The 23,208-nt window shown below is 46.4% G+C and overlaps 1 protein-coding gene across 1 annotated transcript in view; it reads left to right on the top strand.

Moving 5' to 3' along the window:
* The first annotated feature begins 3,642 nt into the window (after positions 1 to 3,642).
* Positions 3,643 to 23,208, top strand: part of LOC120915437 (carbonic anhydrase 6-like) — a 42,434-nt gene continuing 22,868 nt past the window's right edge. The window contains exons 1-2 of the mRNA XM_040325939.1: positions 3,643 to 3,809; positions 14,861 to 15,043. Of these exons, the coding sequence (XP_040181873.1) occupies positions 3,722 to 3,809; positions 14,861 to 15,043 (271 nt within the window). The 5' untranslated portion in view covers positions 3,643 to 3,721. The remainder of the gene's footprint in view (positions 3,810 to 14,860; positions 15,044 to 23,208) is intronic.

The following is a 23,208-nucleotide window of genomic DNA, read 5'->3' as shown; positions in this document are numbered from 1 at the left end:
CTGGCTACTCTTCAACAGCACTGCTGCTATAGGTACTGGTCCCTCAAAACACCAGATCTTCCAGGCCCACAGTCTTGGATGCACACAGCTTTGGGCTTCTTAAACGCACACAGCTTCAAGCCCCTCTGTGCACACAGCTTCTGGCTCCCTGGACACACACAGCTTCAAGCCCTTCAATGCACACAGCTTTGAACTTAAAGGGGTTGTAAAGACAAAAATATTTTCCTCTTAAATCAAAGTCTGACAGTAGCTGATAAAGTAAAAAGTAATGTTTTGCATTATAACTAGTTTGATACCTGTTGAAATCGAGCTGTTTTATTCACCTCCAGCACTCCTGAATCATTATTCTCACTGACTTCCTGGTTTGCGGTGCACATTCATTCTTGCTACATCACGGCCTAATGGGATCTACAGTCACCTTTAGGCTTAGCCTCCATGAATGTGAGGGATAAGAGAGCATCTTCACGCAGGGCTGTAGTTATAGGGAGGGGGTGAGCACATTCTGCTTTCCACCATGCAAAACGGCGGTCAAAAGGAAAAACGAGGTAAGTGATTTTTAAATGCTCTTGCTTACAGCAATCAATTGATCTAATAAAAAACTAACCTTTAGTGTTCCTTTAATGCACTTCAATGCACACAGCATCTATCTTCACACAGAGACACTCACTAGCAGCCACTGCTCCAACTCTACCTTCCTCCCACCCTCTGCTCTTACCAGCCCCTCATTATATTGGCTGTGTGCACCTGGGAACACACCCTGCAGGCTGTCCACAAGACCCGGACACAGGGTTGGCGATCCCGTCCCACCCAAGATTCTGAAGAATCTCCAAACTACAGAGCCCCTATCCAGAAATAGCAAGATCTGGAGAAAACTGCCGGAGCAGTTTTCTCTGTTTCAAATCTACGCTCTGTAACTCTGCAATGATGTGCCGATATGCAGACTCTGTGTCCACTTTAACCCCATTTTCATAGGGACAGAGCCTCACTCTGCCACAGTAGGCTTAGATAAAGTGTTAGCTCTCTGTCTATGTTCAATGTGTGCAAAACCATATGTAATGGAAGCCGTTTTTGTTAATGATTGTGCTGAGGTCAGTTCTTACTGATTTTTATTATTCATGTATATGTGGAGCTAACAGAAATTTCCACAACAATGCCAATGCTTATATAGCATAGGAGCCACTGGGAATTTTGATGCTCCTGCTCTGATCCAGCCCTATGTGAGGCCTCACACTCACTGACACCACCAGTATACCTTTCTGTAAGCCTCAGCAGGCACACAAGCACAGCTCTTTAATACTGTAGATAAATAGACTGTATTGGTAGGTTAAAGTCATAAAAGTATAACAGAGTTTATTGGCACATGAATGTCAATCAGCATAAACACAATATCGACTGTATAACTGACCTGGCAGGTCTTCTTATGGGAAATTCTGGCTCCAGCATATACTGCCCATAAACACCCCAAATGACCAAACATGAGTAACAGAACATGGACCAGCTATGCCACTTAAGAGCTCTCAAATAAAGGGGCTACGTTTAGGCCTGCAAGATAAAAAATTTGAGTTAAACCCAGTTATGCCCTCTGGATAGAGTGGTTTGGTTAAGTCTTTGTGATGGATATTCTGCTGGCTGTTGGGGCCATTTAAGAACATTGGCACGCAAGGCAATGAGGATTTCTCAATGAATTTGGTGCTGCAGCAATGCATCAGAACTCTTTTGATGAAGATGGATACTTAGAAGAGGCAGGCCCAATTGCAGCAGACAGGTGAGAAGATGTGCACAGTGGTAATAGTTAGATGTAATGGTGGGCACAGTTGTAATAGTCAGGTGTAATGGTGGGTACGACTGCAATAGTTAAACAGAAGGGTGAGCACAATGGGCCAGATTCACCAAAGAGATACGACGGCGTTTCTCCTGATACGCTGTCGTATCTCTGTTTCTATCTATGCGACTGATTCATAGAATCAGTTACGCATAAATATCCATAAGATCCGACAGGTGTAATTGTTTTACACTGTCGGATCTTAGGATGCAATACCGCGGCCGCCGCTGGGTGGAGTTCGTGTCATAAACCAGCGTCGGGTATGCAAATTAGCAGTTACGGCAGATCCCCGACGGATTTTCGCGTTCGCTACGTCGCCGCTAGTCTAGTTTCCCGTCGCAAAGTTAGTCGTCGTTTTAGGTTCCCTAACTTTAGTCAGCAAACATATTGCTGTCTAAAGTATGGCCTTCGTTCCCGCGTCGAAATTTAAAAATGAACGTCATTTGCGTAACACGTGCAGGAATACGGAAGTACGCTACGCGCGTCGCCGTTCGAAAAAATGACGTCACGGCACGCAAAGCACGACGGGATTTGCGAAACGGAGCATGCGCAGTAGGGCCGGCGCGGAAGCGCCTAATTTAAATGGCACACGCCCATTTGAATTGGCCCGCCTTGCGCCGGAGGCCACGGGCGTAGTTTTCATCGCAAGTGCTTTGTGAATCAGGCACTTGCGATGAAAACTTGCGGCGGTGTAACGTATCTACGATACGTTACGCCGCCGCGATTCTACGTGAATCTGGCCCAATGTTAGCACTCTGACAACAGACAACAGGACTGTGTTAGGCCCTCTCTAGAACAGCATGAGCAATTCACGTAGCAGCAGGTGTGGTGTCTATGTTTTTTGAGGATGGATACATGCAACATATGGTCTGTGACCCTCTCAGCAGTTTCATCCTCACTAATCCTCTGATGGTGGTTGGTTAGATGAATAGTGGGGGGCCGCCTTTCCTGTAGTTGACCAATGATAGCAGCAGGATCTGGATCAAGTGGATCTGGTCAATGGATCACAACAAGCACCTTAGGGTGATCGCCGGAAAGGCTGATCATGCAGCGAACTCTATCCAGTTCAGCCTCCTGGCACTTAGAAACAAGTTTCCAGAAAATTCAACATAGGAACTGCTTGACAAAAACAACATAGCACAGCACATTTTCCTCTTCCTACTCCGATTAGCGCACTCCCCAACTGCACCGCTCTTTCCCCGGCTTTCCTTTTTATGTGACCCCTCCTGCTCTCAGTTGTACATGGTATTGTAGTTGCATCCCAGTGATGGTTGTGGCTTGTTTCCTCCTTTAGAATACACCCCCCTGAGCGCTCCAGCATTAAGTCAGTCACTAGCTAAACAAGGCACAGCTCTCACTGCCATCTTGGGGAAGGAAATGAGTTCTGCAGTCAGTAACAATACCCTGTGTTACACTTGCATCATATTTATGTCCTCTATTTTGCCACTACAACTACACATCTCTCAATATAGTGCCAAAGGCACATTTTGCTCCAGCGGTTCTATTTTAGTTAGTTCCAGTAACTGTTGTTGCAGATTTTGTATGTTTTGGGGCTTGACCTGGGAGCTGTACACATAAAGTAGGCATTAGACCAGTGATTCCCAGGTAGGTTAAGAACACACAGCACAGGGTGGGGTGATGACACTGACTCCACAAACCAGGCTAAACTAAACCTAACCAGCTTCTATGTGTCAATCAATTAAAGCCTTTGTGATTTATATGAACTCTCTTTCCTCTAGGTAAATCGAAGAGAGGAGTGGGTGTGGGAGAGTGGCCTATTTATAGAGTGGGAGGGAGAATCATCGTTTGCAGACTTTTAAATTGGTACTATTTACACATACAGAGCTGTAGAATATAAGCCAGGTCACCATCCTATGAGACACACACACTATCCCAGCCATGAGGTGCTCCATGCAGCTGAGCTTCTATATACTTCTTTCTCTCTTCTTCATTTGTCACTCCTATGTAGTGGAATGGACATACCAAGGTAAGACCTATGTGAGAATAACATAAATAAGTCTGTAACTTTTTTGGGGTTCTTTGTGTATTATTTATAGCGGGTAACTATGAAAAATGATAACCTTGTTATTCTATAGTGTATTGTTTATAATAGTTTTTATACTGTCTATTATAGTATGTTATTATAGTATGGGATTGCCGAAAAGCAGTAATTCTTAATTTCAATCGTTTTTATTAAATTTTCAAAGAACAGGGATACAAAATATTCTGTCCATATGTAGCGCCCCCTTACTTTCAGTATGGGCAGTACGCTAAAGTTAGTGGGGAATGGGAGAGTTATTTTGCTCCCATTCACAATTTGTTAAATTGCAGGGCTGCTGTCCTTTCAGAACTGTCTTGTAGGTCAGTCTGCATTTCAGGGGTGCGTTTCCACCCCTAGGTGGCAGTTGGCGCTAGAGGGGTTCTGGTAGAGTCACTTTTACACAGCAGCCAATTAGAGGAGTTTTTCCCTCGCTGGGCATACTGGGGAAGGGTATATCTGGGGCAGACGCCATTGATATGAGGTCCGTCCTTTTTCGCGGGGTCCGAGTTCCAGGTGCGGCATCCACCTTCAGGGTGCGCGCATCCATGGACCCCGCCACCATGGCCTACCTGGCCGGAGCTGCGCACCATGTGGAGCTTCATCCTGATGATGAGAAGGGCCCCAGCGACTTGCTGGGTCCCAACCTTTGCTGAGAGGATCCTAAGCTGAGAGCTGTGCGGTGAGGAATCGGCTCAGGGAGAACCCAGAGAGAGGTTATCTAGGAGGCCTGAACGAACCATCGGGGATCTGGTCACCACGGTACTGACAGGTATATTGCAGCTGTCAACTGGTGACCCTGACCAAACTTTACTGGGAGGATTCGCTCAATCCAATTATTGCACCTTAAATCGCTAGGCCTGTGGCAGAGGTCCAGAGTCAGGCCTGTGGCAGAGGTCTGTTCCTCCCAGCGATTTACAAGTGACACTTCAGCTGCCAGGCTTATGACAGAAGTCTGTCCGGGGGCACTTTACCCACTCTGGCTGGAGTGGCGACGAACTGATCTCATTATTACTAAGAGCAGGAGTGCTCTTTTCATATCCAAGGCCTGATACTAAAGTTGTTCTCATGCTTCATCAACCTTTCCTATCTTGTCTTATGTTGATGTTGGCCATGTTGGGCCTTGGAATAAAGCATTGAAGAAAACCCAATTGATGACTGGACCTTCGCTCATTGCCTCAACTGACTAGTATCCCCCTAGACACCCTGCAAGGTAACTCAATACGCCGATCCCACAAACAACCAGCGGCTCCTGCGTGGGTAGCGCTACACGTGGGGGCTCGTCCGGGATTCGGCCGTTACCGTTGGCAACAAGAGAAGTGAGTAGTAATTTATTAAGGAGCGAAGAGTGTTCGTATCGTGGTTTTGAACTGTCCGGCAACGAGGGAGTTAACCTTGCACCGCTGAGCTTGGGCGTATGTGCAGCATAGCACGCGCCTGAAACATGCCTGGACAAGTTCTTCCAAGTGGGAGGAGCCACCCTCCCCTGCGTGAGACGTGGGCTCAATTTCGCGCCAAGCAGCAAAAGCACCACTCATCTTCGCGCCAAATCAGCAGAACCACCATTTCCTAAGTAAAGGATGGATCGCTACAGAGAATGTCCGGAACTCTGAAGGATTCTGCTGCCCCTGCTGCACTGAGGCCTCCAACAACTTCACCGGGGTTCTTCAGCGCATTTGTACTGTCTGGGGTGCCTGTGACAGATACAGGCGTCCGCTTGTCTACTCAGGGACAGTTCGTCCTCCTGTCTAGTGGAGGGACGGAGATGCTGGGCCTAACCTGTCCCCGTTGCGGGGACCTGTCTGTGAAGATCCAGCCCTTTGCCCGATGCCAGCGATGCCGGGCCTACTTGTTTGTGGCCAATTCACCCACGCAGGCTCCGAAGGAGTACCAGGTGAACTTACTGCTACCCTTACCGCGGAGGAGGAAACAGCATGGCAGGAGCCCTCCCCGTCGGTGGTGATTGTGGAACCAAAAGTCCAATAACCTGACGTGATTTCAATATCATCCACCCTGACTCTACCTTCGGCTACCTCGCCACCTTCCTCACTGGAGGTAAGCCCTGGGGAAAACCCGGACTTAGAAAGTGTTCTATCCAGTGTGACCAGTTCATTGGATGTGACAAGCACTCAGGGCAATGCCACCTCAGAGATTACTTCAACTTCCACAGCGGTCTCCGTGTGGCGCACCCCTACGGAAGAAGGATCCAATCCAGCCTCCCGCAGTTGCGGTCGAGGCTTACTTGCTCAGCGCCCCGCAGACTGGCCGAGGGGCCTTGCCATGGAAAAACCCTGCGGTCACCTGCCAGCAGAGGAGTGGCGTCTAACGGACTTTGATCTATCACCGGATGATTCTATGGTTGATGACTGTGACCCCTCTCCTCTGATCATTTCCTCGAGCCCCATGTCCTAGAGTCACAAGGCTTCAAGGAATCCAGTGCCTCCGATGATGCTCAGGGGAGAAAGATCCGCTCCGGCCGGAGCGAACCGAGTGGGTCTCAGCAGCCGTCCGTGGACATTCTGCCTCTAACCCGGGGAGTCGGTGAGTCAAGTTCTGTGTCTGTTGCTACACTCACTACCCCGTGCCCCTATTTTGAGAAGGGCACCGGACGCTCTGGTGCTACGGGACGTGGGGACCCACGACTCCTGCCCAGATTTGCTCGTCTACAACGTGTGTGGTAGTCCAGAAGGTTGCCGCTGACTACGGGTACGAATACCCATATGTGCCACCCCCTCTCCTTTACCAGATTGATCAGGAGAGGGAAGCTTGGTGCCAAGAGGCCATTTGGGTACATCTAAAAGCACCCCGCATCCTGGTGGGTGCTGATCCACGGTTGTCCTGTTTGAATACGAGGTCTGAACGCTGCCACCGAGATTGGAGCTGGGGCTGACACATCTACCGGGATCGGGTTGTGTTGAAAAGCCCACCGGGAAAGAAGACCAGACCTTTACAGTGCAATCCACTACTCCAAGAGGAGACATCGTTTGACTCTGGACCTCTGCCACAGGCCTAATCAGTGGGTACTATTAAAGTCTACCATTCTGGAGACAACTAGATTATATGTTGGGCAAGTTAGTAAGCACAAAAAAATAAATATGGTTTACTAAAGAGGTAAGTAGGATAGTAAAGGCCAAAATTGTATATAGAAGATTCAAGGAAACAGGAGGTGTAGCTGACAGAGAGGAGTACAAATAGACAAAAGGAGGCCAAACACAGTGCTGCCAAAGCACAAAGAAGGAAATTGAAATTGCTAAGTCTATTAAGAAAGGAGATAAAACCTTTTTCAGGTACATCAGTGATAGAAGGAAAAAATACAATGGTGTCACTAAAGTGAAAACTGGGCACAACACATATGTTGAGGGATAACTTCTGTTCAATCTTCTCAGAAATAAATTGCACTAACGATAACAAGTTGGAGAATCATATTGGTTCTAGTAATGACGGTTTATTTCTAGGATTTCTGGAGACAGAGGTAGCAGAGGAACTGCCTCAATTAAAGCTAAATAAAGCAATTGGTCCTGATGATATTCACCCCAGAGTTATAAGAGAACTTCAAGATAAATTTGTTGGACCATTGATGGCTCTTTTTAATCATTCTCCTCTAATGCACACGGTCGGACTTTTAACCAGGCAAAACTCAGTTGGAATTTCCCATGGAAAAATAAAGAACCTGCTCTCTATTTAAGTCCGTCGGAAATTCAGACTGAAAAAGTCAGATGGGGCATACACACGGTCGGAATATGCGATGCAAAAGCTCACATCTAAATTTTTCCATTGGAAATTCCAACCGTGTGTACGCGGCTTAACAGGAGAAGTTCCCCATGACTGGCAGACAGCTAATATTGTACCTATCCACAAGAAGGGCAGCAGGGTAGAAGCTGGCAATTACAGGCCAGTGAGTTTAACGTCAATTGTAGTCAAGTTAATGGAATCACTTCTGAAAAGAAGGATCATTGATCACCTAAACATACACAGCTTGCTGGACCCAAAGCAACATGGCAGAGGGAAGATCATGTCATACTAATCTGATTGAATTTATTTATTATATTACCAGTGTTTTGGACTAGGGTGGTGCTGTGGACCTAGCATTTCTTGATTTCAGCAAGGCATTTGATACAAAAATGTATAAGAAAGCTATGAATAAGCACTGTATGAGAGTGTGAAACGCGTTAGCCCTTTTTCCTGATTTTTTGCTGTGACATCCATGTTGTGACCAGTTTTTATTTAAAGGAACACATTTTTATTTTTGGAGTGCGGCCGTCCCGGTTCTTTCTTATACATTTTTGCATACTATTGCAGTGCCTGCACCCAAGAGTTTGGACTCCACTTTGCAGTTCTCTGGGACCTCTGAGCGGTAAACTTTCTTTTTAAGGCATTTGATACAGTTCCACATAATGACCTAATACAAAATATGTACAAGCTAGGACTTAACTCTTGGGTGGATCAGTGGATATGCAGTTGGCTAAAGGATAAATACCAGAGTGTGGTGGTAAATGGGGTTTACTCAGAACAGAGAACAGTCACTAGTGGTGTACAACAAGGCTATGTACTGGGTCCTGTTCTATTTGACCTAAATTTAAGTGATAGAACTAAAGATTTGTTGGGCAAGATATGTCTTTTTGCTGATGTGCATAATAGGGTTGAAATGCCTGGAGGTGTCTGTAACATGAAACATGACAGGGTCGTTGCTAGGTGCCAAAAAGACCAGGGGCTTCAGCCCAAAGCCAAGCCGGCATATGGGGGGGGGGGAGTGCGGGCGTGGCCGGTTGAGTGGCGCAGGGTGACCTACCTGACACATACCCAGACCTACGTGAGTGTATGTATGTGTCAGTACACCCTAACATAACCTGCATACACTAACACTGACCTGTCCTAACTACACTGACCTGACTACACTGACCTGACTACACTGACCTGACCTGCATTGCATACACTGACCTGACCTTCATACACAATCACTGACCTGACCTACATACACAATCACTGACCTGACTACACTGACCTGACCTGCATACACTGACCTGACCTGACCACATTGACCTGACCTGACCTGACCACACTGACCTGACTACACTGACCTGACTACACTGACCTGACATGACCGGCATACACTGATCTGACCACACTGACTACACTGACCTGACCACATTGACTACACTGACCTGACCTGCATACACTGACCTGACCTGACCACACTGACCTGACCTGACTACACTGACCTGACCTGACTACACTGACCTGACCTGACTACACTGACCTGACCTCACTGACCTGACCTGCATACACTGACCTGACCTGACTACACTGACCTGACCTGACTACACTAACCTGACCTGACCTGACCTGCATACACTGACTTGACCTGACCACACTGACCTGACCACACTGACTTGACCTGACTTCACTGACCTGACCTGACTACTCTGACCTGACCTGACTGGCATACACTGACCTGACTACACTGACCTGTCCTGCCTACACTGACCTGACCTGACTACACTGAACTGACTACACTGACCTGACCTGACCTCACTGACCTGACCTGCATACACTGACCTGACCTGACTACACTGACCTGACTACACTGACCTGACTACACTGACCTACATACATACACAATCACTGACGTCACCTACCTCAGCCGTGGTGTGCGGCGCCGGCACGCCCAATGTGCCCGTCATAGCGATGGAGCCAAGGAGGAGAGGAGAGCCGCCGAGCAGGGAGTGGGGATGTGGCGTGGCGGGCAGCCGTGGTGTGCCCGTCATACATCTGCACACAGTCAGCCAGAGGAGGCTCAGGAGCCGTGGAAACACTGGAGAGCCTCTGAACCGAGCGGGAATATCGCAGGGCGGCGGTGCGCCCGGCGGCATTGTAATTCCCGCCTTCTAAGCTTGCCGCGCCTATAATGGACGTCACACGTCCCGCGGTCCCGGATTGGACCAGTGGGACGTCCATCATAGGTGCTGCAGGCTCCAGAAGGCGTGACCTGCTGTGTCACTCGGCGGCGCTCGTAATTAAAATGGTCCCTGTTCGGCGGCACTTGGGGCTAATAGTTAAATGCTTCATCGCTGAGACTCGGGGCTTTTTAATCGACCCATTAAGGCATTTGATACAGTTCCACATAATGACCTAATACAAAATATGTACAAGCTAGGACTTAACTCTTGGGTGGATCAGTGGATATGCAGTTGGCTAAAGGATAAATACCAGAGTGTGGTGGTAAATGGGGTTTACTCAGAACAGAGAACAGTCACTAGTGGTGTACAACAAGGCTATGTACTGGGTCCTGTTCTATTTGACCTAAATTTAAGTGATAGAACTAAAGATTTGTTGGGCAAGGTATGTCTTTTTGCTGATGTGCATAATAGGGTTGAAATGCCTGGAGGTGTCTGTAACATGAAACATGACAGGGTCGTTGCTAGGTGCCAAAAAGACCAGGGGCTTCAGCCCAAAGCCAAGCCGGCATATGGGGGGGAGGGAGTGCGGGCGCGGCCGGTTGAGTGGCGCAGGGTGACCTACCTGACACATACCCAGACCTACGTGAGTGTATGTATGTGTCAGTACACCCTAACATAACCTGCATACACTAACACTGACCTGTCCTAACTACACTGACCTGACTACACTGACCTGACTACACTGACCTGACCTGCATTGCATACACTGACCTGACCTTCATACACAATCACTGACCTGACCTACATACACAATCACTGACCTGACTACACTGACCTGACCTGCATACACTGACCTGACCTGACCACATTGACCTGACCTGACCACACTGACCTGACTACACTGACCTGACTACACTGACCTGACATGACCGGCATACACTGATCTGACCACACTGACTACACTGACCTGACCACATTGACTACACTGACCTGACCTGCATACACTGACCTGACCTGCATACACTGACCTGACCTGACCACACTGACCTGACCTGACTACACTGACCTGACCTGACTACACTGACCTGACCTGACTACACTGACCTGACCTCACTGACCTGACCTGCATACACTGACCTGACCTGACTACACTGACCTGACCTGACTACACTAACCTGACCTGACCTGCATACACTGACCTGACCTGACCACACTGACCTGACCTGACCTGACCTGACCACACTGACTTGACCTGACTACACTGACCTGACCTGACTACTCTGACCTGACCTGACCGGCATACACTGACCTGACTACACTGACCTGTCCTGCCTACACTGACCTGACCTGACTACACTGAACTGACTACACTGACCTGACCTCACTGACCTGACCTGCATACACTGACCTGACCTGACTACACTGACCTGACTACACTGACCTGACCTGACTACACTGACCTGACTACACTGACCTACATACATACACAATCACTGACGTCACCTACCTCAGCCGTGGTGTGCGGCGCCGGCACGCCCAATGTGCCCGTCATAGCGATGGAGCCAAGAAGGAGAGGAGAGCCGCCGAGCAGGGAGTGGGGATGTGGCGTGGCGCGGCGGGCAGCCGTGGTGTGCCCGTCATACATCTGCACACAGTCAGCCAGAGGAGGCTCAGGAGCCGTGGAAACACTGGAGAGCCTCTGAACCGAGCGGGAATATCGCAGGGCGGCGGTGCGCCCGGCGGCATTGTAATTCCCGCCTTCTAAGCTTGCCGCGCCTATAATGGACGTCACACGTCCCGCGGTCCCGGATTGGACCAGTGGGACGTCCATCATAGGTGCTGCAGGCTCCAGAAGGCGGGACCTGCTGTGTCACTCGGCGGCGCTCGTAATTAAAATGGTCCCTGTTCGGCGGCACTTGGGGCTAATAGTTAAATGCTTCATCGCCGAGACTCGGGGCTTTTTAATCGACCCATTTGGGGCCCCAGCCTCCCCAGCCGACCCCTAACAACGCCCCTGGAACATGATTTGGCATTGCTGGAAGATTGGTCAAACCAGTGGAGACTGCAGTTTAATATTTCTAAATGTAAAATAATGCACCTAGGGATCTCTCTCTGAGAGAGTATAACAATTGGGGGTACGGAAGAAAAAGATTTGGAGATGCAAAATGAGCCAACAGTGGGGTGGATTCAAGAAGCAATTGCGCCTGTGTAACCATAGGTTACACAGCGCAATTGCTTACTTGCCCCGGCGTAACGAGTGCTCCTGATTCAGGAACCTTGTTACGCCAACTGCAGCCTAAGATCTGCGCGGCATAAGGCTCTTATGCCTGCATATCTTAGGCTGCATTCTTGCAATGGCCGCTAGGTGACGTCCCCGTTGTGCTCAGCGTATAGTATGCAAATTGCATACTAACACCGATTCACAACGTTGCGCGAGCCCTGCGTACGCAATTTACGTCGTTTCCGTACGGCGGTTTTTACATAAGGCTGCCCCTGCTATTAGCAGGGGCAGCCAATGTTACGTATACCCGTCGTTCCCGCGTCGCGGAATTTGAATTTTACGTACTTTGCGTAAGTGATTCATGAATGGCGCTGGACTTCGTTCACGTTCACTTTGAAGCAAATGACGTCCTTGCGACGTCATTTGCCGCAATGCACGTCGGGAAAGTTTCCCGACGGAGCATGCGCTCTGCGATCGGCGCGGGAACGCGCCTAATTTAAATGATTCCCGCCCCCTACGGGATCATTTAAATTGCGCGCGCTTGCGCCGGGCATTTTGCCGGCGCGCCCGCGCAATTTACGGAGCTTCTGCTCCGTGAATCGAGGGCAGCGCAAAAAAATTGCGGGGGCGCAGGGCAAAATCGTTGCCCTGCGCCTCCGTAATAAATGCGCAAATCTTGCTGAATCCGGGCCAGTGTGAACAAGCAGTAGTAAAAATGAATAGAATACTAGAATGCATCACTAGAGGGAGCCAGAGAAATTAGGTCCTTTTTCCCCTGTATAGATCTTTAGTGAGACCTCATTTAGAATACTGGGCCAGATTCAGATAGAGATACGACAGCGTATCTCCTGATACGCCGTCGTATCTCTGAGTTCCGTCCGTCGTATCTATGCGACTGATTCATAGAATCAGTTACGCATAGATCTCTCTAAGATCCGCCAGGTGTAAGTGACTTAAACCGTCGAATCTTAGGCTGCAATCTCACGCTGTCTGCTAGGTGGCGCTTCCGTTTGTATACGCGAGGAATATGCAAATGAGGATTTCCGCCGATTCAGAAACGCGCATTTTTTTTACGTCGTTTGCGTTCGGCTTTTTCCGGCGTATAGTTTCCCCTGCTATATGAGGGGTAGCTAATGTTAAGTATGGCCGTCGTTCCCGTGCCGAGTTTTAATTTTTTTACGTAGTTTGCGTAAGTCGTTCGCGAATACGGATGGACGTAATTTACGTTCACATCAAAACCAATGACGTCCTTGCGACGTCAATTAGAGCAATGCACACTGGGATATTTTATGGACGGCGCATGCGCCGTTCAACTAAAACGTCAAAAACGTGGGGTCAACATAAATTTAAATAAAACACGCCCCCTACATCCCCATTTGAATTACGCGGTCTTACGCCGCAACACATACGCTACGCCGCTCTAACTAAGGGCGCAAGTTCTTTGTGAATAAAGAACTTGCGCCCAAAGTTAGAGCGGCGTAACGTATCGGAGATACGTTACGCGGGCCGGACAGATACGCCAATGTATCTGAATCCGGCCCATTGTGTCCAGTTCTGGAGACCTCACTTACAGAAAGATATTAAAAGATAGAATGAGTCCAAACAGGTAACAAAAATGGTGAAAGGTGTGGGGGATAAAACATAAGGGAAAGGGGAGACATAACTGAAACCTTTAAATACATCAAGGGGGTGAATATGGTTTAGGATATGAAACCAAAATCAACTGGGACATGACCTCAAACTGGAAGAAACGACTCTTATGCCGCATACACACGATCGGACATTCCGACAACAAAACTGTGTATTTTTTCCCGACGGATGTTGGCTCAAACTTGTCTTGCATACACACGGTCTCACAAATGTTGTCAGAAATTCCGATCACCAAGAACAGGGTCACGTACAACACGTACGATGGCACTAGAAAAGGGAAGTTCAATACCAAGCGCGCCACCCTTTGGGCTCCTTCTGCTAATCTCGTGTTAGTAGAAGTTTGGGGAGAGACGATTCGCGCTTATATGTCATCTGCTGCTGTTCCCGATCTCTCGGAGTCTCAGAGAAATCAGGTTGTCAGAACTCTGTGTGAATATGAGCAGCAAAACAACTTCATTATTCTAGCATTATAAAGAAGAAGAGAATGTGCTGCATTAAAGTGACGAATGTGCTATCTCCATTACGAGCGCTAGTTTTACCAGACCGAGCGCTTACGTCTCGTACTTGATTCAGAGCGTGCGTGGAATTTTGTGCGTCGGAATTGTGTACACATGCTCGGAATTTACGAGAACGGATTTTGTTGTCGTAAAATTTGAGAACCAGTTCTCCAATTTTTGTTGTCGGAAATTCCGACAGCAAAAGTCCCATGGAGCCTACACACGGTCGGAATTTCCATCGAACATTTGTTGTCGCAAGTTCCGATCGTGTGTACGCGGCATTAGAAAGTATTATTTTATTGAAAGTAGTTGCTGTTTGGAATAAACTAGCAACAGAGGTAGTGAGATAGTCAACGGTAAATGACTTCAAACATGCTTGGGATAAACATAGATCTATAGTCAGACAACAATTTTAATGGAAAAAACAAAACAAATATATAAGTAAAATGAGCAGACTCGATGGACTACTCAGTCTTTTTCTGCCATCACTTTTCTATGTTTTTATGTTTTAGAGGCATACCCCCTTCCTGAGAGTTAAGCTGACCAGCGCAAATATATGACCATAATAACATATACTCCATTAACCACTATAGCACCTTCCTGTGGGCACTTACCCTATGGAGGCAAACAGCTTTTACAGTAGACAGTTGTTCAGCTATTTATCACAATAAAATTGTATTTAACATACACAGGTTGTGATTCTATTTACCTGACTATTTTATATACCTTTGACAGAAGGAGAGGTGGATGAAGCAAACTGGGCAAAAAAGTATCTGCTATGTGGAGCAAAACACCAATCTCCCATTGACATCCAAAAAAAGAAGGTTGTATACAACAACAAAATGTCCTTATTTGAACTTGAAGGGTATGATGGGCCATTGCATGGAGATTTCACAATCACCAATAACGGTCATTCAGGTAAGTCAGCAACTAAAGTTCACCAAAGGAACTCAAATAGGATAATCCACATAGACAATGAGCAGTGTGCAAAGTATGACAATTATGAGCAGACAATCTACTATACTGTATATCTATATAGAATATATGCAATAAACAGCCTCCTCTGAGCTATTAGACCTTGTGCTCAATGTTGGTCAAATTCCAAACAGACAGGCACCGCCTTCACCCTGGTGAATTTTTATCTTATGCACATCCAACATTAGGCACATGCAGCAGCTAATTGATTAGGATTTTGAACTGAGAGCAGAAGCTTCCACTTTGTATAGTGTATACCGTATGTCGGCACTCAGTCTTTAACAACAGATACTGCATATTTGTGACAAACACCTGAAACTACACCCTTTCCTTGCCCCTGAAAAATATTGACTAAAATTTCCAATGATGGTGACCCCCAAATGCTTTGCCAAAGTCGTCTGATTCTGCCAAAATTGTAAGCATCAGACAACAAAACTCTTAGGCCCAGATTCTCGTAGATCGGCGCATCTTTATGCCGGCGTAGCGCATCTCAGATGCGTTACGCCGACGTAACTTAGAGAGGCAAGCTCCGTATTCTCTAATCAAAAGCGTGCATTTTTGCGCCGGGGTAACGTAAAATCGTCGGCGTAAGACGGCGTAATTCAAAGTAGGAAGGAAGTGGGCGTGATCCATTTAAATTAACCGTGACCCCATGCAAATGAATGGCCGAAAGACCGGCGCATGCGCCGTCACATGATCGTATTTCCCGCGCCCCTCTGAGCATGCTCACAACTATGACAGGCGTTAATCCTGAGTTACGCCGGCTCACCGTTTACGCCCAGGGCATAAATACGCCCAGACATGCGCCCGTCGAGTGCAAAAGTGCACCTGTTTGGGAACAGAAAAAAGAACTTCTCCCCAGAGGAGAAGAGCATCATCCTTTCTGCCATGGAGAAGTACTATGATCGCCTCCATGGGGCACATAGCAAGGACACCAGTAAGGGCAGAAGGGACGAGATCCTTCAGAGGATCACCAACCAAGTGAATGCCGTGGGCAATGAGGTGAGGAGGCCCCAGGACATCTCAAAGAAGATCAACGATCTTCGCAGGAGGGTGAAGGAGAAGATGACCATCATGACGAGGCATGCCAGGGGCACTGGTGTTGGACCTGCCTCTAGGATCCGTCTGACTCCTGACGAGCAGGTTGTTGCCCGCTGCCTTACTAGGGTGCAAGTGGAGGGATTGCAGGGCTACGACTCAGTTGAGCCGCCCTTGAGGACAGGTAAGTGTGTTTTTTCTACTATCTGGTGTGTAGCATGTGAGGGGGGGAAGGAAATATGTGACAAGTGTGTGGGTCCACCAACATGTGAATGTTTTGTGTCATCCACAGATGTCCAGGAGGGAGCTGGGCCATCTGGTGCCCCTGCCCGTCCCACGCCATCATCCCCTGATGATTCTGCCCCTGACCCCCTGGTAAGCCAAGAGGCATTGGTGGAGGGGAGTGGTGCCCAGACCTCCAGTGATGAGGTCATTCAGGATGTTGCTGAACATTTGGGTGAGGAGGTGTCCCTCTATCTCGAGGAGTCCTCCATCTCGGCTGCTCCATCCCGGACGTCAAGCCTCCGATCCTCTAGTCCCTCTGGCTCCATCCCCAACCCACCCACTCCCTCAAGTCCCTCTGGATCCATCCCCAACCCACCCACTCCCTCAAGTCCCTCCCCCTATGCCAGGCCTGAAGCCTCTCCTGGCCCCAGGAAGGCAACCAGGAAGACCAGGGGGGTTCCGGGCTTCCTGCCAGTGAACCTGACCACTGCCCAGGACTCGCAGACCCGCCATATGGGTGAGATGGCCCAGAACATGAGGAGAGTGGCCGACAGCCTGGACTCCAGGGGACACATCAATGATGGTCTGCATAATGTGGCTGGCAACACAGCAGCTGTCATCACCTGCTTGAGGGAGCTGCAGGCCACAACAGCTACCCTCGTGGCAGAGGTGCGAACCCTGTGGGAGGTCGTCCAGAGCCACACAGCTGCCATTGAGGCGGAGGGGATACGTTCACGGCAGATGCAGGCAGAGACCAACATCATTCTGACCTGCATTGCCGTGGCATTAGAGGGCAGGCCTCCAGCCATGGTCCTCCACCTGATATCCCCCCCACCCCCCACCGTCAACCAGGCAGTTGCGGAGCCGTGGCCGTGGCAACTAATTATGTTGTTTATGTTTTTTTATTGCTCTGGTTATGAGTTTATTATTTTAATTTGTTTGTAATAATGCACACGGTGAGGCGTGCAGATTAGTGTGACTGGTGTGTGAATGTGGGGGGGTGACACCAGCAAAGGGGTATCACCCTCGGTCGTTGGGGAGAATTTATCCCCACGACCCATGTGAATGTGGTATGAATGGTCAGCAACATAATTGGAGCCTTGCCGTGGCGTCCTGCTTGGTGGACTTGGGCTAATCCAATGTGATGTGGATGTGGGGTGTGTGAGCTAGGGACCACAGTGGTGAGCGTGCGTGCATTCTTCTTGTGCCATGATGAATGTGTGTGTGTTTAATGTGCAAAGATGCAAAGATACGTTCCACGAGACAACTCTTGACTGCTGTTCCCTCAGCAGACGGGGTAGCCTCCGGCAGGGGGGAATGTCTGGTTCGGGGGTCAGGTCATCACGTATGTCAATCTCCAGGCCCTTTCTCTCGGCAAAGTTGTGCAGAATGCAACATGCCCCGATGATCTGGCACACAAAGTTTGGGGAATACAACAGGGCCCCCTGGACTTATCCAGGCATCGGAAACGGGACTTCAGGATGCCAAATATGCGTTCCACCACTCCACGGGTACGTATGTGTGCAGCATTGTAGTTTTGCTCTCCTGTGGTTTGGGGATCCCGGAATGGAGTCATGAGATGGGGTCCAAGTGCATATGCAGAGTTACCTGGAAGGGAAAAGACAGGAGGATGTTAGTCGTGCATGTGCCCCTCGTGATGTCTGCATCATGGGAGCGGACAGTCATGCCTGACATCCATGTCACTCACCAACCAGCCAGCTGTTTCCTTACACGTTCTGTTCAAATTCTGTTGGGATGGTGCTTTGACGGTATATGTAGCTGTTGTGGCTGGACCCTGGGTGTTTGGCACGGACATGCCATATGAGGCCTTGGGCATCGACTATCACCTGTACGTTGATGGAATGCCAGTGCTTCCGATTGCGGTATATGTGCTCTGTGTCACTGGGGGGCTGTAGTGCCACATGTGTGCAATCAATGGCCCCCACGGTGCGTGGAAATACTGCAATTCTGACAAAATCCGCCATTGCCTTATTCCGCAGGTGCTCCTGGGTGGGTCTGATGATGTGGTGGCACATGCATCTGAGGATTGCGGGGACAGCCTGATGCACACATCTGCTCATACTGGTTTGTGACATCCAAGCCACAACTCCACTTGTACGCTGAAAAGATCCACTGGCGAGGAAATGCAATGTTGCCAGTACCTTGACCAGTGGCTGCACTGCATGTGAGCGGTGTGTCTGACTGGTGATGTCATCATGCAGGGCTGTGGCTATTTCCTGGATGGCATCAGTGTTGAATCTGAAGATGCGATGCACCTCCGAATCCCCCATGCCAAAGATGTTTATGCGCGTTCGGTATACCCTCTCCCGTGCCCTCCTCCTTCTACTGTAATAGATTCATTAATTTCCTGACACAATTTCTCAGGGTGAAACCCATTCTGCCGTTTGTTTCAAATTAATATGGTGAGACAGTGCAATCCATAGACAAAACAGACCACATCTCACCTTTCCAGCTTCCCAGCAAGAGGAAGTCACTAGAGCCTGCTGGCTCTTTTATCAAAACCACAGAATCACAAATACATGCATTTGATTGGTTCACATTATACATACACACCCACTCCATTCTCCCAATCACCCTCCCCCTGTGTGGTTTGTCCTTGGCATGAAGCCCTCATTGGTCAGTCCATATAAGGGTCTTTTCCTGTTCCATGTTCTTCTCGTCCTTGTGGCATAAAAGTTCTCTCAGTAAAGCAAAGACAAGGAGGGGGGGGGGGGTTTCAAGTGAAGCCATTTAGGAATGCAGTAGGGGGAAAGGGAAGAAGGTCTGAACACATTTGTAACATGAGGGGAAAATAGAGGATGCTCTTAACAATAATCCTCTGCATTTTCAATGCTGAGTTCATCACTTTAAAAAAATATATGATACAAAATCCTCAAGTTAAATAAGCAGTATTGATCATTCCCATACATACATATGCATAATGCGTATAAAAACATATAAACAGTATAAGGAATATAGGAAAGAGAAACATTTCAGTGGTTCTAATCATAACACAAAATACAATTTTCATTTTTTTTTTTTTTTGATAAAATTTTATTAAATATTTTTGACAATAACTTAACATTAACATACACATTATTACAACTATATGTTGACATACATATAACAACACACACATACATGGTCTCCTTGTTGTCCTTTATATTGATTATTCTATAATGGCCTATCTTTCTACCAGTTCACTTAAGAGAAAGAGTGAACCCTCTCTTGTATATATACAAAGCGGTGCATCATGGTTCCTGATCCACATACTAATAATGGCTGTAGAGGAATAGAGTATAAGGAAACGGGGAACCCAACGAGGAAGAAGGAAGGAAGAAAGAAAGAAGGAGAGAGAGAGAGAGATAGGGAGAGAAAAAAAAACCCTTCTTTTCCCCCTTCCCTTTCCCTTTCCTTTTCCTTTTTTATTTTATTTATATATATATATGCATATTTTGTGCTAACCTACCTATCTCTAAGGGGGCATCCCTGCCCCTTACCACCCCCCCCCCAGTGATTTGTGAGAAAAGTAAGAAAGAAAGGAAAAGAAAAAAAAATTCATTTTAGCACGTCCATCACAGTCCCCCCTTAAAATGACTATTTTATCAGTACTGTCCATACATTCTCTTTGCCCTTTCTCTCACTTGAGAATGTTGTAAGTGGTCTTAACAGGCAAAGACTGTAATGAAGGACACGGTCAAAATAACAAAACATTATCGTAACCTGAGTACAAATGTGTTATCACCCAAAATACTGTCCGCAGGTATGGTTCTGAATACACCTTACCTAATATCATGTATAAGGCCATAATTTTTTACAAAGTCTTTTGTGAAGTGGCCTCTAGGTGTTCAGTTAAACCTTGGAATGCCTCCCTGTTTACAGTTAACAAACCTCTGTTGACCATAGCAAACATAATTTATCCAATCTACATTCCCATTACTAAGTTAAATTTCATAAAAGCATCCGTTTCACCTAATTACTATATTCTCCTTCATAAGCATTTTAATTTTGCTGAAGAATATTAATTTTTATATTGGGCCCTTTTCTAAATGTTTTATTTCCTAAATAAACTTATTCATATTGAATTACACTCGTTTTAGAACCGATCATACAGTATGAATACTCTTGTCACATGACTGTTTAAACAAATGAATATACAGGAAGTTTCACTGCTTCTTTACATGGATCCAAATATAAAGGCCCAGTATCTCCTCCATTAATACATTCTGTCAATCTGAAGCCTGGAAAGTGGCATTTTGTTCCATAAATATGGCTCTATCATCATCATCATCTGTTCATGTTGTATCTTTATTTTTCACTATTTTAACTGACCTTTTTCTTTTTAACATCCAGTTGTTACTAGAAGATGTTCTTCAAAACAAATGGTGCAAAAACCCACATTGTATTAAAAATACCAGAGAGAGAGAGAGAGAGTAAGGGAGCGAGAAGGAAAAAGAGAGAGAGAGAAAGAGAAAAAGATCTCTATATCAAACAAAACTACTAAATTAATATGGGCTTTCTTTCAGATCTTCAAATGATTGTGTACAAATTACCTTTTATTATTAAAGAAAGATTTTTCCTATAATATGCTTTTATAGTTCACTTAATATTTACTTCAGACAGATATATATATTTTTTTTCCCTTCAAAAATCTCAATGAACTCTCAAAAGATATTTTAAACCCATCACTAGAAAGTCACATGGTTTCTGGTTTCAACGCTAGCATTCAGCATGTCAGGCTGTGTAACCTGATCTCTAACAGCTAAGATCACATTTCCTTAATGCTCTCTACAGGAAAACATCTGTTCCCCCCCACTGCTTCGAGAAGATTGTACAAACGTCTATTGATACCACTCACCATACAATGTGACTACTATCAAATTGTATCGTTTTCTCATTTTTAATGCTTTTTTAAAACATTTTAAACATATTTGGTTTGTACATCTGCCAAAAATCATGTATATTACATTATACTATGACATTTCCCAACTACAGCAGCGACAAAAGATCGTTTAGAAGACAAATCTCGCGAAATCCACTGATCAGTCCCTGCGCATGAACCGACCAGCATTTTCCTCCGAGAAAATTACTAATTTTTTATATTTTGTCAGAAATGTCACATTATAAAAACATTTAACACTTGTTTGTTTTTAATTTTATTTTTACTATTTTTTATAAAGTTTTTTAGATTGAACATAACTTTCATATTTTAATATTTTTCCTGGGGAACCTTATAATAAACCAAACCCAAGTTTAGAATCTGTTGTAAACATTGCTCAATCGTCAACTTATTATTAATTCTTACAACCAGATCTGTAGGATTTCCTGTTAAATACAAAATACCATGTTGTTTATCATTATCTGAATTGTATACAAATCTTCACACAATCTCAATCAATAATTTTTCTATTAAACCTTTGTTCTAATCCCATGTTTATGCGTTGACATATCATAATACATTTTCAATTGTCGAGGATAACATATTCATAAACATTTACAGGCAGAATTAAACTTAGTTTCCTTATAAAAGAACTTCTTTACACTCTGGCATTAATTAACTAATTACCCTATATAATATATCACAGTGATTATGGGACTCAGAACCTGTAGTTACTCTAAACTTATCCGGGACCCCCCTTTGGGATCTATATATCAACCATATTCCAACCCACAAATCCCAGTGGTCACAATCACATGTATTTAAAAAAAGATATATAGTTTCATTCAGATGTGGGTGGCACAGTCCATCATATCTCATCTCCAGAGAATGTTTTCGAAGGAACCTCTTAATCATCACCCAGGGGATATCGGTAATTATCGGTATCTACATCAGAAATGCGAGAAAAACTCGTACACGGATATTAGTTAACTATTTTCCAAGAGCGGTCACATAATTTCTCAAAGTATCAGACTGTAATTGCAACTATCATAGCTTATAACAACCTAATCTAGAGACTGTCTCAAACAAGATTTCAAAAGGGGATAATGAATGCTCCTCCCTTGGGGCCACTTTCCCACTAACCCTGAGGGTGGCATGGCATGGTATGTGGAATAAAACCGTATAAATGTGATATGTAAAACGTTCTAATGTGATACCCAGAATCCCCTCATATTTCTTTTGTGACTGTGAACACAAGGACTGTAGCAATGAACGCAAGGATTTACTCACTCTCTACCACCTCAGCTACCCCATGGAGCCATCAACATACAAGGTGAATCAAGGCATTGGGGTCATGAGCGGATTCTACCTTCATGAGTTCATCCAGGGCAGGAATAGGTATCAATCTCATCCTTTCGCCCTTTGTCCAACGAAATGGCATGTAAGCCCCCCTTTGGACAAAAACGAAGGAGAGAATGAGGGTGGGCCGCAGAGCACAGAATCCAGTATGGGCAGCGGGCAGGAGATGATACCATCTGCGTTCAGGACGGGGCAATACTGAGGATAGGGGCAGGACGGGGCAAGTTAGAGCAAGGCCTCCAGCAGAGAACAGCATTTGGGCAGGGCCTATGTCTCCACCAGCCGGGGCATCATGGGCAGAACATGAGGGAAATGAAGGGACATCATAGTAACATGCCCTGGGTACCACATTACAACAACTAAACTGGCAAAAAGCCCACTATGTATCAGGTCATGAATCACACCACTGTCAGGGCAGGGTAGGTAATTCTGTTATAGCCAAGAATCATAGTCCCCTATTTTATATATCTAAATCAAGCTCAGCGGAACGGAAACAAGCTACCAAGGTAAGTTAGTAAAAAAACAGGCGTCTGTCTTTTAAAAACCTTTCATCTAATTTTTTCTCTTCCCTCAGCAGGAGAGGGGGGGGAGATGAGAAAGAAAGAGA

The sequence above is a fragment of the Rana temporaria genome, chromosome 10 (assembly GCF_905171775.1).
Source record: "Rana temporaria chromosome 10, aRanTem1.1, whole genome shotgun sequence".
NCBI classification, from domain to species: domain Eukaryota; kingdom Metazoa; phylum Chordata; class Amphibia; order Anura; family Ranidae; genus Rana; species Rana temporaria.
This window is presented reverse-complemented; position numbering and strand designations above follow the sequence as displayed.